Source organism: Cupressus sempervirens, chromosome 8 (assembly GCF_028749045.1).
Source record: "Cupressus sempervirens isolate cs-2001-9-10 chromosome 8, ASM2874904v1, whole genome shotgun sequence".
In the NCBI taxonomy this organism is placed as follows: Eukaryota; Viridiplantae; Streptophyta; class Pinopsida; order Cupressales; family Cupressaceae; genus Cupressus; species Cupressus sempervirens.
The window spans coordinates 59,001,575-59,014,738 of record NC_143125.1 but is presented as its reverse complement, the minus strand read 5'-3'; the positions used below and the strand labels follow the sequence as shown (position 1 = coordinate 59,014,738).

The window sequence follows — 13,164 nt, the reverse complement described above, 5'->3', positions numbered from 1 at the left end:
GGCCAAAGACTATCTCGCCGCCCATTAAGCCTTGCCCAATAAATAAACACTTATTACTCAACAAGTTATTCTTTAAAAAAAATTGTGCCTCCTACTTTTCCCAATAAAGTCCATACTTAAAAGAAAAAAAGTCAATAAAAATTATCCAACGGGACACGTAGGCATTTTTCTTATAAACTATCCACTAAAGCAAAAATAAAAAGACAAGAAATTCGGCGACTAAACGACAATAAGGAGCCATTTGTAAAATTGACAGGGGCCGACCTATCCAAAACTCAAACACACAGATTCGTTATGTAAATCAGTTTGTGGATTAGATTGTGTAAGATTCTGTGTTTCTCAATTCTGTGGATGCCTCCACGTTGGCACGACATTACGTTTTACTGTTAGTGAACTCCTTGTTTTTGGATTCGATTATTTCTTGATCTGTTCATGTGTCAATCTATTATTTACCACTGCATGATCTGTCAAGAATTCAACAGGGGTATGTAAATTTTTTCTTTGAAGAATTTAAGCTTCTTTTGAACAGCACGAATCCTTGAAGTTCAAACGAAAATATTTTGTTGTAAAACAGGAAGTTTGCTACGATTAATTGTGCAAGATGTTTTAGGGTTTATTTCATTCTAAGATTTGTGCGAATTTAGCTTCTTTTGCACCGCACAATTCCCTGAGTTTCAAATAAAATCTTTTGTTTCAGAACAGGAAGATATATGCGAATTAAGCTTCTTTTGCACAGCACGATTACTTGAATTTCAAATGAAATCTTTTTTCCTTGAATTTCAGATGAAATCTTTTGTTTTAGAACAGGAAGTTTGCTACGATTAAGTATGCAGATGTTTTAGGGTTTATGAGATTTATGCGAATTAAGTTTCTTTTGCACAGCGCGATTCCTTGAATTTCAAATGAAATCTTTTGCTTTAGAACAGGATGTTTGCTACAATTGAGTCTGCAGATGTTTTAGGGTTTATGAGATTTATGTGAAAAGGATGCAAAGGAAAACAGGGGAGCTAGTTATCAAGCTTCTTAACAGTCTTAGACAACTTTGATAGCAACATTCTGGCCTGATCTTACCAGTACATTCCGATTTTGTGTCTCCAGAATGCATGAAATTTCGCCTTTTGAAGTTATGGGGAGAAGATTTTTGGAAAAGGAAAAAACAGTGCACTTGGTTTCTTCTCCACCGATTTCCCCAAATGCCAGTTTAGAAGTTGCAGAGCCCTCCAATTTTGATGGCACATTGATTATAATACTGGCTGGTTTTGTTGTGTCCCTGCTCTGTGCAATCGCTGTAAGCAGACTGATACGTTGTGTCTGTGGATGGATTGGTGGAATGATTGGGTTTAATTTTTCCCCTGTTTCTGTTACTTCTACCGTTCATACTGGTAATATCAATTTCAATGGCAGGAACAATTGTGTGAAGAAATTCTGTGTTAATACACTGCCTAGTGTTGTGTATAGCAAGGAAATGGAGTCCAGAGAGACAGATTGCGCAATTTGCCTGGCAGAGTTTGTGGAAGGGGAAAAGTTGAGAATAGTGACAGTTTGTAATCATAGATTTCACATGAATTGCATTGACAAATGGCTGGTCCATAACCCTTCTTGCCCTTCCTGTAGACACTCTCTGGTGCAATAAAATTATGGCTTCTCTGAATTAGTTTAGCCATATTGTTATGTAAATTTGAGTTTCTTAGTGATCTTTTAAATTGCAATGAGTTCATTTGATTCTTCTGTTGACATGTGGTCTTTTTGTATGTGATTCAGTGGTGGTTCAAGGCTTTGATATGGCAATATGTTGAATTTGTGTTAGGGTAGTAATAGCTGAAGGAATAGAATGGAAAAGTTAAATTCGAGTCTGGCTTAAAAATAGCATGGATAAATCTTGAGTGATGTAGAACTGGTTTATAAGGTTATGCTACTGATTTAAAGATAGGGAATGAGTGTTTTGAACCTGCTCATATGAAGGTATAATAGTGATAAACTGGAAATACACTGTGAGTCTAATTTTGTACAGAAGTATTTCATTCGTCAATATCTTACTGTATTAAGAAATTTCTATCAAGGTGGGTACAATATCAAGGTGGGTACAAAATCAAATGAGAAATGATATCAATATGTTAATTTATTTTTCCATGTTAATTTTTTAATATTATATTTTCTTTATTCTTATGTGCACGTGAATCTAACAATTAATTACATACTTTTCAAAATATAAGTACATTATTAATTAACATGAAAAATAAATATACACTTACAACAATATATTTACACTTCAATGGAGTTGTGCTCTAATGGCAAGGCCATAAAGTTCTCTAGATGAAGATCTGTGTTAAAATCCTTGAAGTGACATTTAGTGGTGGAGTTCGAAGTGGTGGCTCGTGGACTTCTGTTGTGTCTTCTAAGTTGGTATGAGTTGAGTAGGTTGAGATGGTTTCCTTTATGACTTTTCTTAGAGAGAGAGAGAGAGAGAGAGAGAGAGAGTTACAACTTTCATACGTGACCAAGATAAGTGTTAGGATTAAACCACAGACAAAAATAACAATTACATGCAAATATAACCAATAACATAAAATAATAGATCACACAGAAAAGAACACAAGACACCAAGATTTAACGTGGTTCACCCAATCCCTGAGCTACGTCCACCAAACAACAAGTCCAATATTATTACGATCCAGTGATTACAACTTGATTACAATCCGTAATCCTTTATAGCTCAATACTACCGCAAGAACCAATTTTCGCATCACAACTATGAAACAATCCCTAACCCTAAGCTCTTTTATACAAGTATTTTTACTGCTTTAGGGTTATAATTAATAATTACATGTCGGCCCAAAATCTCGATAAAATAGGGCCCAAAACTTTTTTACCCCAAAGAATTTATGAAGTATGTACAATACTTTCCTGATCAGTCACCACAATCTAACAATCTCTCACTTGGGGACTGATCAGGCTCCACACTAAACAACAATCTCCCACTTGGAGATTGATCCTGTAGCTATGCCGCTACTCCATGAGCCTCCCACTGGACTACCCTAGACGCTGCTATTCTTTTATTCATGTTCAGTCGAGAAGACCAACCGAAGCTGAAGAGGAGTTCAACTTCTCCCTTGTTACTACTTTTGTCAACATATCTGCTGGATTGTCATTTGTCTGTATCTTGTCTAGCTTTAACTGTCCATCCTCCAAAACTGACCGAATGAAATCGTATCACAACTGTATGTGTTTGGTCTTTGAATGTAGAGCTGAATTCTTTGCAAGATGAATGGCACTTTGACTATCTGCAAACAAATAATTATCCTTTTGAGGGTGTCCCAATTCTTCCAAAAAGAATTGAAGCCATATCATCTCCTTGGCTGCCTCTGTAGCAGCTACATACTCTGCATCTGTAGTGGATAAAGCATTAACCTTTTGTAACCTAGAAACTCAGCTCATGGCTACCCCACCAACAGTAAAGACATAACCTATAGTACTCTGCCTGGTATCAATATCTCCTGCCAAATTTGAGTCAACATAGCCCTGTAAATCAGTAGTAGAGCCCCTAAAGTGTAAACACTTATTAGATGTTCCTCTTAAATATCTGAGAATCCATTTGACGACATTCCAATGCTCAATTCCTGGATGATTCATATAACTACTAACGACTCCCACTGTATGTGCAATATCTGGCCTAGTAATACCATAACATATATCAAGCTTCCTACAACTGAAGTATAGGGTACCTTGGACATCTTATCCTCCTCTTCTTGTGTCTTAGGACACATCTCCTTAGTCAATTTCAAATGACCAGTGCTAACAGCTTTAGCATTTTCCATAGAGAAACGTTGCAACACCTTCTCCACATAATCAGCCTGAGATAGCGTCAATTTTCTATTTTTCCTATCTCTGCAAATCTTCATACCAAGGATTTGTTTTGCTGCCCCCAAATTCTTAATAGCAAATGCATGTGCTAATTGGCGTTTCAACCCCTTAATGTGATCCATGTTAGACCCAACTACAAGCATATCATCAACATATAAACATAAAATAATGTAGCTATCATCATCCAACCTCTTAAAGTAGACATACTGATCTGAATGACACCTACTATAACCATGCTCATGCATAAAACTATCAAATTTCAAATACCATTGCTGAGGTGCTTGCTTCAAGCCATATAAACTTTTCTTCAATTTGCACACTAAGTTCTCCTTACCTTTGACCGCAAATCCCTATGGCTGAACCATATATATCTTTTCATCCAAATCTCCATGAAGAAATGTTGTTTTAACATCAAGTTGCTCTAAATGCAAATCTTTAGTAGCCACAATACTTAAAACTGTGCAAATCCTTTTACAACTAACTTGGTTTTAAATCTTTTCTTACTCCCATCCTCTTCTTTTAACTTGTAAACCCACTTATTCTGTAAAGCCTTTTTACCTGTAAGAAATTTGCATAAATCCCATGTCTTATTCTTCAACAAAGAGTCCATTTCGTCTTTCATTACAGACTCCCACTGAATCTTAGTATCCACTTGTACAGCTTCATCATAACATTCAGGTTCACCAGCATCAGTAAATAAAATAGAATACAAAGAGGGAGAAAATCTTTTTGGAGGTCTAATTTTCCTGGTTGACTGTCTAACATACACTGATGTGTGTGGTATTTGTTGTTGTAGTTGTTTGCACATCATAAGCAATGGTTGGAACATCAGCTTTTGGAGTATCATCCAACACTACATAATCATCTTCTTTCTTCTCATGTTGCTGCAACAGATCTTTGTACAACACTTTCTCATTGAATATGACATCCCCGCTTCTTACAATTTTATGATTTTCAAAATCCCAAAGCCTATAACTGAATTCATTAATGCCATATCCAACAAATACACATTTCTTTGACTTAGCTTCCAACTTGGTTCTATTTTTAAAATCTATGTGAGCAAATGCTTCACAGCCAAAGGTTTTGAGAAAATAATAACTCACCTTCTTACCAATCCATGCTTCCTCTAGAATACCATAGCCCAAAGGAGTAGAGGGACCTCTATTAATCAAATATACAACAGTATTGATAGCCTCCACCCACATGTGTAAGGGCAACCCAACATGCAACCTCATGCTCCTTGCACGCCCCATTATAGTCCTGTTCATGCATTCAGCCACTCCATTTTTCTGTGGAGTCCTTGAAATAGTTTTCTGTCTACGAATACCATTAGTGGAGCAATAATCTTCAAATTCACGACTGCAATACTCACCACCATTATCAGATCTAAGACATTTTAATTTCTTATCAGTCTCATTTTCAACCAAGCATTTCCATTTCTTAAAAATTTGAAATACATCAGATTTCTATCTAAGGAAATAAACCCATACTTTTCTAGTTGTGTCATCAATAAATGTAACATAATAATGATAGCCACCAAGGGAAGATACCAGAGCCAATCCCCATACATTTGTATGCACAAGCTCTAATTTCTCCTTTTTGTTTTCCTTCCCAGTCTTTACAAAACTCACTCTCTTTTGTTTTTCATACACACAACTTTCATAGAAATCCATATTAACACATTTCAAACCTGGTAAAACTTTCTTTGAATGAAGTACTTTCATGCCTTTCTCATTCATGTGCCCAAGTCTGTTGTGCCACAATGCTATATCAAAATCTACAACAACTATTTTTTTTCCCTGCTCAACTGCAACAATTGTCCCTGAACATTCATTTTTCTTTGAAACAATTAAAGTAGAAGGACAATATGACCTGTACAAAGATATAAGGTGCCTACTTTCACACCTTTTGCTACTACAAGGGAACCTTTTGAAACCTTACAATTTTTATCATTAAAAGTAACTACACAACCCTCATCATCGAGTTGCCCTTGTAGTGCCTGCCCCTAAGTCACATTTCAGTTATCATTGCCAAACTCTTTTAGGCCAGATTTATGTTTGATGATTAGTAGTATTGTTTTAAGAGTATCAAATATTGTTTTTTACATTCAGTTTATTATATAGTGAGATTACTTGGTATTCTATATTTCACATATGAATGATGATTATTTAGTGTTTTCAGTTATTGATGATGATTAGTTAGATGGTTTATTATCACATGTGTTTGCTTGTGGATACTTACCCCATACTGCATGTGTATGGTGTGCGTGTTTGTTTTCTTTATGTATGATGTTTCTAATGTGGTTAAGGAAGAGAGTTGTAGTCACATGCTAGTCAAGATCTACACAATGCACCACTTCCTGCCATTGCATGTTTAGTTTAGAATATTGTGTCTGTACATGCGTGAATTTTATGCAGGTTGCAGGTATCGGGTATCAACTTCCCTGAATTGCTAGGATGAGCGTACCCTATTACATTATCTCAATGGTAAGAGAGGAGAGATAAATCTTAAGTCCAAATCCTAAACCTTTAAGCCATTGTCCTAATTAAAAATTAGGACAAGTATCTAAGTCAAGTACCCTCCGAATGCGTTGGATGATGTTAATTCGTGATTATAACCCTTTGTTTGATTTTGTATGTGTCCTTCTATGATGGGTTTTCGTATGTTGTTTCATAAGTCCTTGGTGTATTTTCTATTAATTAAGTCTATTAAAAGATTAATTAATGATTTAATTTAATAGAAAATTATTATGACTTTTAATATTGAATTATATTTAATTAATTGAGAAATTAATTAAATAAAAAGAATTAAATTTGGAGATAAACTTTTAAGTATAAATTTAGAACGTGATAATATTTATTTAATTTAATAATAATATATTTAGAGTTCATTTTTAAATAAATGCTAAATATTATTGTTATTTAAGTTAATTAAATATTTTATCAATTAAGTTTTTAAAATAAATTAAAAGTTGAAAGATATTAAATTATTAAAAGATTCTAGATCGCATGATGCGAGCATGAGTTGAAAATAAAAGAAATTAATTAAAAAGATAAAATAAGTGAAAATAATAATTTCATAAAGTACGCATGGGATTAAAAGTAATAAAGATTAAAAATAGAAGTCAAGAGGAAAATTAAATAAAGTTATTTAATAATTCATTTAACGTGCATTAAAAGATAAAACAAAGATAATAAAAGTTAATTTGGAGTTTGAGTCTTGTGAGCAAGGAGTCCTCTCGGATGAACGCACAATTAGTGCCCCGATTTGAAGAGAAAACTCCTTATCACAACTTTGGAGTTCATTTTTGAGAGATGGCGAATTTGGGAAAGAATTTTTGGGAGACAGGAATTTTGGAAGACATTGTTTGATAGCAAATTTCAGAAGGAGAATTCTAGGAAAGTTTTTCAGAAGAAAGCTATTGAAGAGGAGCGAATTCTCTCACATTTTTTTCGGGGTTTTCATATTAGCATCAGGATCGGGTAGGGTCTTGTGCTTTGATCGCTGATTAATTTTGCAGTTATCCTTTCTTGCCTTCTTCGTGTCCGTGGATTGTAAAATCTGAATTCTTTGTGATGGAAGTTTAAGCGTTGTGAATTTTTAGATGCTTGTCAATTAACTACTCTATAAATAGGGATTAGAAAAGAAAAACAGAGAAACCCTCATTTCTAGAGTAAAGAATTATTGTATTTAATTTGGGTGGGATCTGAAATTAAAAAAAAAATTGATTGGTTGCTCAAATTTTTCCTATCAGATTAAAATTGCAAGTATATATTAAAATAAAAAATAAAAATAAAAAATAAAAATAATAATGCTTAATGTGAGGGGGGGGGAGCTAGTTATATTAAAAACGTATTTAATAAATTTTAAATAAATGAAAATGTTTTAATAAAAATATTTATAAAAATATATATATTTAAATTTTTATAAAAAATAAATAAAAATGAATTGGGAAGGGGGGGGGTTTACCCTACTCCATCCCCACTTACTTGTCGGCGGCTCTGCTGTCACTGTCCGCAGAGTACTGCGATAGCGACAGTACAGAGTACTGCCCGTGGTCGCAGGCCTCTGCGGCAGTTGCAGTCCTATGACCTGCTGCGATTTTAAATCGCAGGCAGTGTTTCTTTTTATAAATGTGTTTTATGTTATATTTAATTAAATTTAGTTTATAAAATTTTAAATTAATTAAAATTTTAGTTTAGATTAAATATAATTTAATTAATAGTTTAATACAAATCTTAATTATTATTATTATTTTATAATTTTTTAAAAAAGAAAATATTAATATTAAAATTTATTAAATTAATTAACAATTAATGGATATAAATTAATAAGGGGTTGTTAATAAGATTATTTTATTTTATTAATTAGTTTAATTAAATGAAACTTAATTAAGTCTAATTAATATACGAGAATATATAGTGGAAATTAGACTTATAAATGTTGACTTTAATAAAATCAAAATTATTTATATGGGAAGAATAATCATTATTATTTTAATAATTATCTATCCTTTGATTATTTTTAGGGAAATAACTTAATGGGGTAATTTTATATTTAAATTTGAACAGACGAATGGGCTTAACTATAAGGATTAAGATGTAATCTTTTAAACTCGAAAAATTTACATTGGGAATGGAAACTAGAAACCGTACTATAAATTAAAATATATGTGTTTTCAAGACTTGACCAAATTGAGAGATTATCTTGTCTTCCATGTGTTGTCTATGTTTTGGGGTTTTGGGTTGTCCTAGTGTTGACCAGTTTAGGACGTTTACCAGAGGCTCGAGGGTTATGTGATTGTGTTGTCATGTTGATTTGATCTCGATCTTTTTATCCAACCATGGTAATGTGATGGTTTGCTCTATGATATGGTTGTATTTACTATTTGTTATTGCTTCCAGTCTTCTTGTGTGAAGCTGAGGTGTATGTATATGAGATACCTGACTTAACCATTTTTGAGTCATCGATCAATTATACTTGGGTTGCTCGTTGAGAACCATTGGATATTGTGACTTATCATTGATGCCTTCACTTACTGATAGAGAACTATTGTGATCATTATGATTATCATTTGATGCTTTCCAGTTGCTTGTATAGGGCTGAGGTGATATTTGTGATTTGTGATTTCATGAGCCTAGGGTAGGTTATCTATGTGTAGTGTTGGAAAGTGGCTTGCAATGGGGGTCGGGGCCCTAAGAGGCTGCCTGGAGAAATCCATTGTAAGTTGTTTTAATAAGTGAAAACATCTCACCTAAATACTGACTTAAATGAACCCTATAAGATAATTGTATGTTCTCTCCCATGCCTTGAGTGCTAGTATAGACTAGGATGGGGTAGAGAGAACGCTTGGTTGCGACCTTGCATTTCGTAGTATGCCTTGTCGGTATGAGAGGATATTAGTGGCCATAGGATCACAAGGGACCCGGGATTCCTAGGGGATTGCTCGGGTAACTTCCAATGTGACTTTTGCAATGACACTTTCCCGCTTGCATAGTAGGTTTCCTACGTGTCTTTGTGTGCCTCTGGGTCTAGATATCTATCTATGTTGGAACCTTTGAGTTAGTATACTCTTAGGATTTTCTAGACTTAGAGAGTATTTGTGTTTTGTGTTTTGATATCCTGTTTGGGACTTGAGACTATCTCCTTAGCGCGGTGGGAGTGGACCATTTAGGTTCCATGCGATTGGGTGATAGTGCTTTTTACTCTTACCATTGAGATCCGTCCGTGGTCACCGTGGTTGAAGCTTTCTTGGTTGGCATTTACCTTCATTCTGTTCATAGATTATTATGATGGATGGTTAGATTTTATGATGGATGTTTTATCATTATGGATGTATGGACGTACCATGTATGGTGAATGATTTCATTTATTTTACTGTACTTTGTATCATGGATTTGAGGATGATGTATCTTTATTTTTTACATATGTATATTCTTTTAAGCCTTTTATACCCTGTGACATATATAGTGGATGATTGAGCATTCCGAATTAATTTTCCAAGAGGCATTCAGAACAAATGTATATTATGGACATTGGACTTTCTTAATATTCTTTCATGAGGATGTGGTGGTTGTTAGACTTAGAATTAATTAAATTTAAATGTGACTCAACATCTTGGGATCCTTAAGGAATGTAACCTGTTATGTATGTTTGTTGATGATTACATGTTATTGCTTCCGCTACTATGTGTTTGATGTGTATGTTATACTTACTTAAAAAAAAAAATGTTTAGCAAGCTTAGTAAAACTTTAGGTTAATTCTTTTGGATCCCTTGGCAGGGTGTTACAGCCCTGCTGAAATTAAATTCCTACTCAGCCTTGGAACATGCCTTACCTCATGTAGTAACCAATGATTTCTATTCTGCAACTTAATCTTAATTTTTCCCTTTCCAACAATCTAACAGGATTCATTATCCCCCAAATAAACAAGCCCAAAATCCCCTTGGACATAATCAATAAAATAACCTCTATGAGGTGTAGCATGAAATGAAGCACTAGAATCTAAAACCCATGAATCATCAAAACTTTCTAAAGATAGAAGCAAAGCATCCTCTTCAGATTTGTTACTTACCACATTTTCCTCCTTGTCTCCATTTGGTTTATCTCCTTCATTTTTCTTTTGATTCCAAAAATCTTTCTTTTTATGACCTAGTTTTCCATAGTACCATCAGTCGTTCGGTCCTCTCAATTGAGACCTCTTCCCCTTTGACTTTCCTCTTGATTTTCCACGATTTTTAGAATTACTTCCTCTCTTAGTCATTCTGCCCCTGCTTTGTGCATTCAAAACACTTCCTGATGTAGATCCACCTGAGGATTTCCTACGAGTTTTCTCACTCAAAATAACACTGATCACATCATCATATTTTAGGGTACTAGATCAAGGAACATAATTACTCACAACCATTACCAGGCTATTCCAGCTTTCAGGCAAAGAACACAAAATTAGGAGAGCTCTAATTTCTTCTTCAAAATTGATACCCATAGAAGATAACTGACTAGTAATAGTATTAAACTCATTTAAATGATTTGCAACAGATCCACCTTCTGCCATTTTCATATTAAATAAATGCTTCATGAGAAATACCTTGTTTGAAGTGGAGGGCTTTTCATACAGTGTCGCTAGGGTTTTCATCAACTCTTCTGTTGTCTTCACTTTTGTAATATTAAATGCCACTGATGGTGCCGAGCATAATCGAATGCTTCCAAGTTCCTTTCTATCCAAAAGATCCCATTCATCATTTTACATAGATCCCTGATTCTTAGCTTTGCCTTCTAACGGCTTCCATAAATCTTTCTGATAAAGATAGTCTTCCATTTGCATCTTCCATAATTGGAAGTTCTGCCCATTAAACCTATCAACCCTCAGCTTACCCTCGTCTGCCATCGCTCCCACTCAACCATGAGACTCCCACTCAATTGTGAGACTTTCTTGTAGAGAATAACTGAAAAATAACCTCGCTTTGATACCACTTGTTAGGATTAAACCATAGATAGAAATAACAATTACATGCAAATATTAACAGAAAATAATAGATCACACAGAAAAGAACAAAAGACACCAAGATTTAACATGGTTCACCCAATCCTTGGGCTACGTCCACCAAACAGCAAGTCTGATATTATTACGGTCCAGTGATTACAACCTAATTACAATCCGCAATCCCTTATAGTTCAATACCGCCGCAAGAACCAATTTTCGCATCACAACTATGAAACAATCCCTAACCCTAAGCTCTTTTATACAAGTATTTTTAGTGCTTTAGGGTTAAAATTAATAATTAAATGTCGGCCCAAAACCTCAGACATTATTATAGTGTAATGCAAAAATGATACTAATTTATATAAATATAGTGTTGAGTCTCTAAAAAATGCAAGATGCCATCTAAACCATCAACCATGAAAAGCGTTAGTGACAATTTATTTCTCTCTTCAATTGGTTGCATAAATTTAGAAATATGTAAGGATCAAAGGAGGGTAAAAATGATACATGGTAATGATAAGGAGAAATTCAATAAGATTTAAGTACATGAGTTGGAGATAAGCATCATGATATGCAAAAAGTTACTTCCTAATGGGCATTCAATAAAAACATAAAGATAATATTATTAGCTAGTTAAAAATTATAAAAGCTTAATAACATGTGTTGTAAATTTTTGCCAATAACATCATGTAACATGGGCTCTCTAGAGTTGGATTCCCCACCTTATAGAGGAGAAGAAAAATAAGAAGCTTTATAAAGAAACTGGAAAACTAATTAAATATATTATGATATGTTGAACTTTGAAGTGAACATTGTCATTTGTAAGAGTTTTGACATAGTTGAGATAATAATGATTTCAATTTTCTGATTGAAGAAACCACAGGTGCAGCTTGCATTGTTAAAGATAATTAACAACCAGTTTTCTGATTGAAGTATTAATATAAGCAAACATGACAAAATATTGCAATTGAACCAAATATGCATACTTGATTGTGTTCAAATCATTGATTTGTTTATTGTGATTTATGCATTGTATATCTGATATCTAACACATTAAGTATGTTGCCTGGGAAGTACGTTCACAAGAATGAAACTCAAAGGAATTGATGGAGGCCCGCACAAGCGATGGAGCACGTGGTTTAATTTGATGCAAAGCGAAGAACCGTATATCCAAAATGTGTTAACAAAGTTAAAATATATAGATTTTTTATTGTATGTGGTTCAATGAACGAAACTATTCAATAATCATTTTCTATTTAAAAATAAAAATAAAAATCATAAAAGAAATTTTATCACATTTAACATTTGGTTTATATGTCTTGTCAAGTTTACAATTTCATGAGTATAACGTACATAGGTATGAAAATTAGTTTCTATTTTTTAATAACTTCTCTTAGCTTTAGTGCAATGTAAAGTATAAATAGTTATTAATGTTTTTGGTTAAGTGTGTATTTTATATGACTGCTCAAACAAAAACATTGCACAACCAAAAACAAAACCCCATATTGGTAACCTAGGAAGAAATTCAAACTCATTTTAACAATGAGTAGATTATAGAAAAAAATATGAATTAGTTAAATGGAATCATAATCATGACCTTGGACATAATAACCCAAGGAAAAAACATCTCGGGGTCATAATATCCCAATTTTCCAATAACCTAGGGTCATAATACCCCATCTTCACAATAACTTATAAGGGGTTATAATACCCATGGTAATAATTTCCCAAGATGAAAAGGATACTTTCATGATAGTTTCACTTCTATAACTGTCATGTAACAATATATTACGTATACCGTATTTTCTCTTAATTAATATA

General features: G+C 33.6%; 1 protein-coding gene across 1 annotated transcript; it reads left to right on the top strand.

Moving 5' to 3' along the window:
• The first annotated feature begins 346 nt into the window (after positions 1-346).
• Positions 347-1,734, top strand: LOC149541590 (RING-H2 finger protein ATL77-like). Its single transcript, XM_089796785.1, has 2 exons — positions 347-484; positions 1,099-1,734. The coding sequence occupies exon 2, from the start codon at positions 1,100-1,102 to the stop codon at positions 1,631-1,633; it is 534 nt and encodes a 177-aa protein (XP_089652911.1). The 5' UTR covers positions 347-484; position 1,099; the 3' UTR covers positions 1,634-1,734.
• Positions 1,735-13,164: the final 11,430 nt, after the last annotated feature.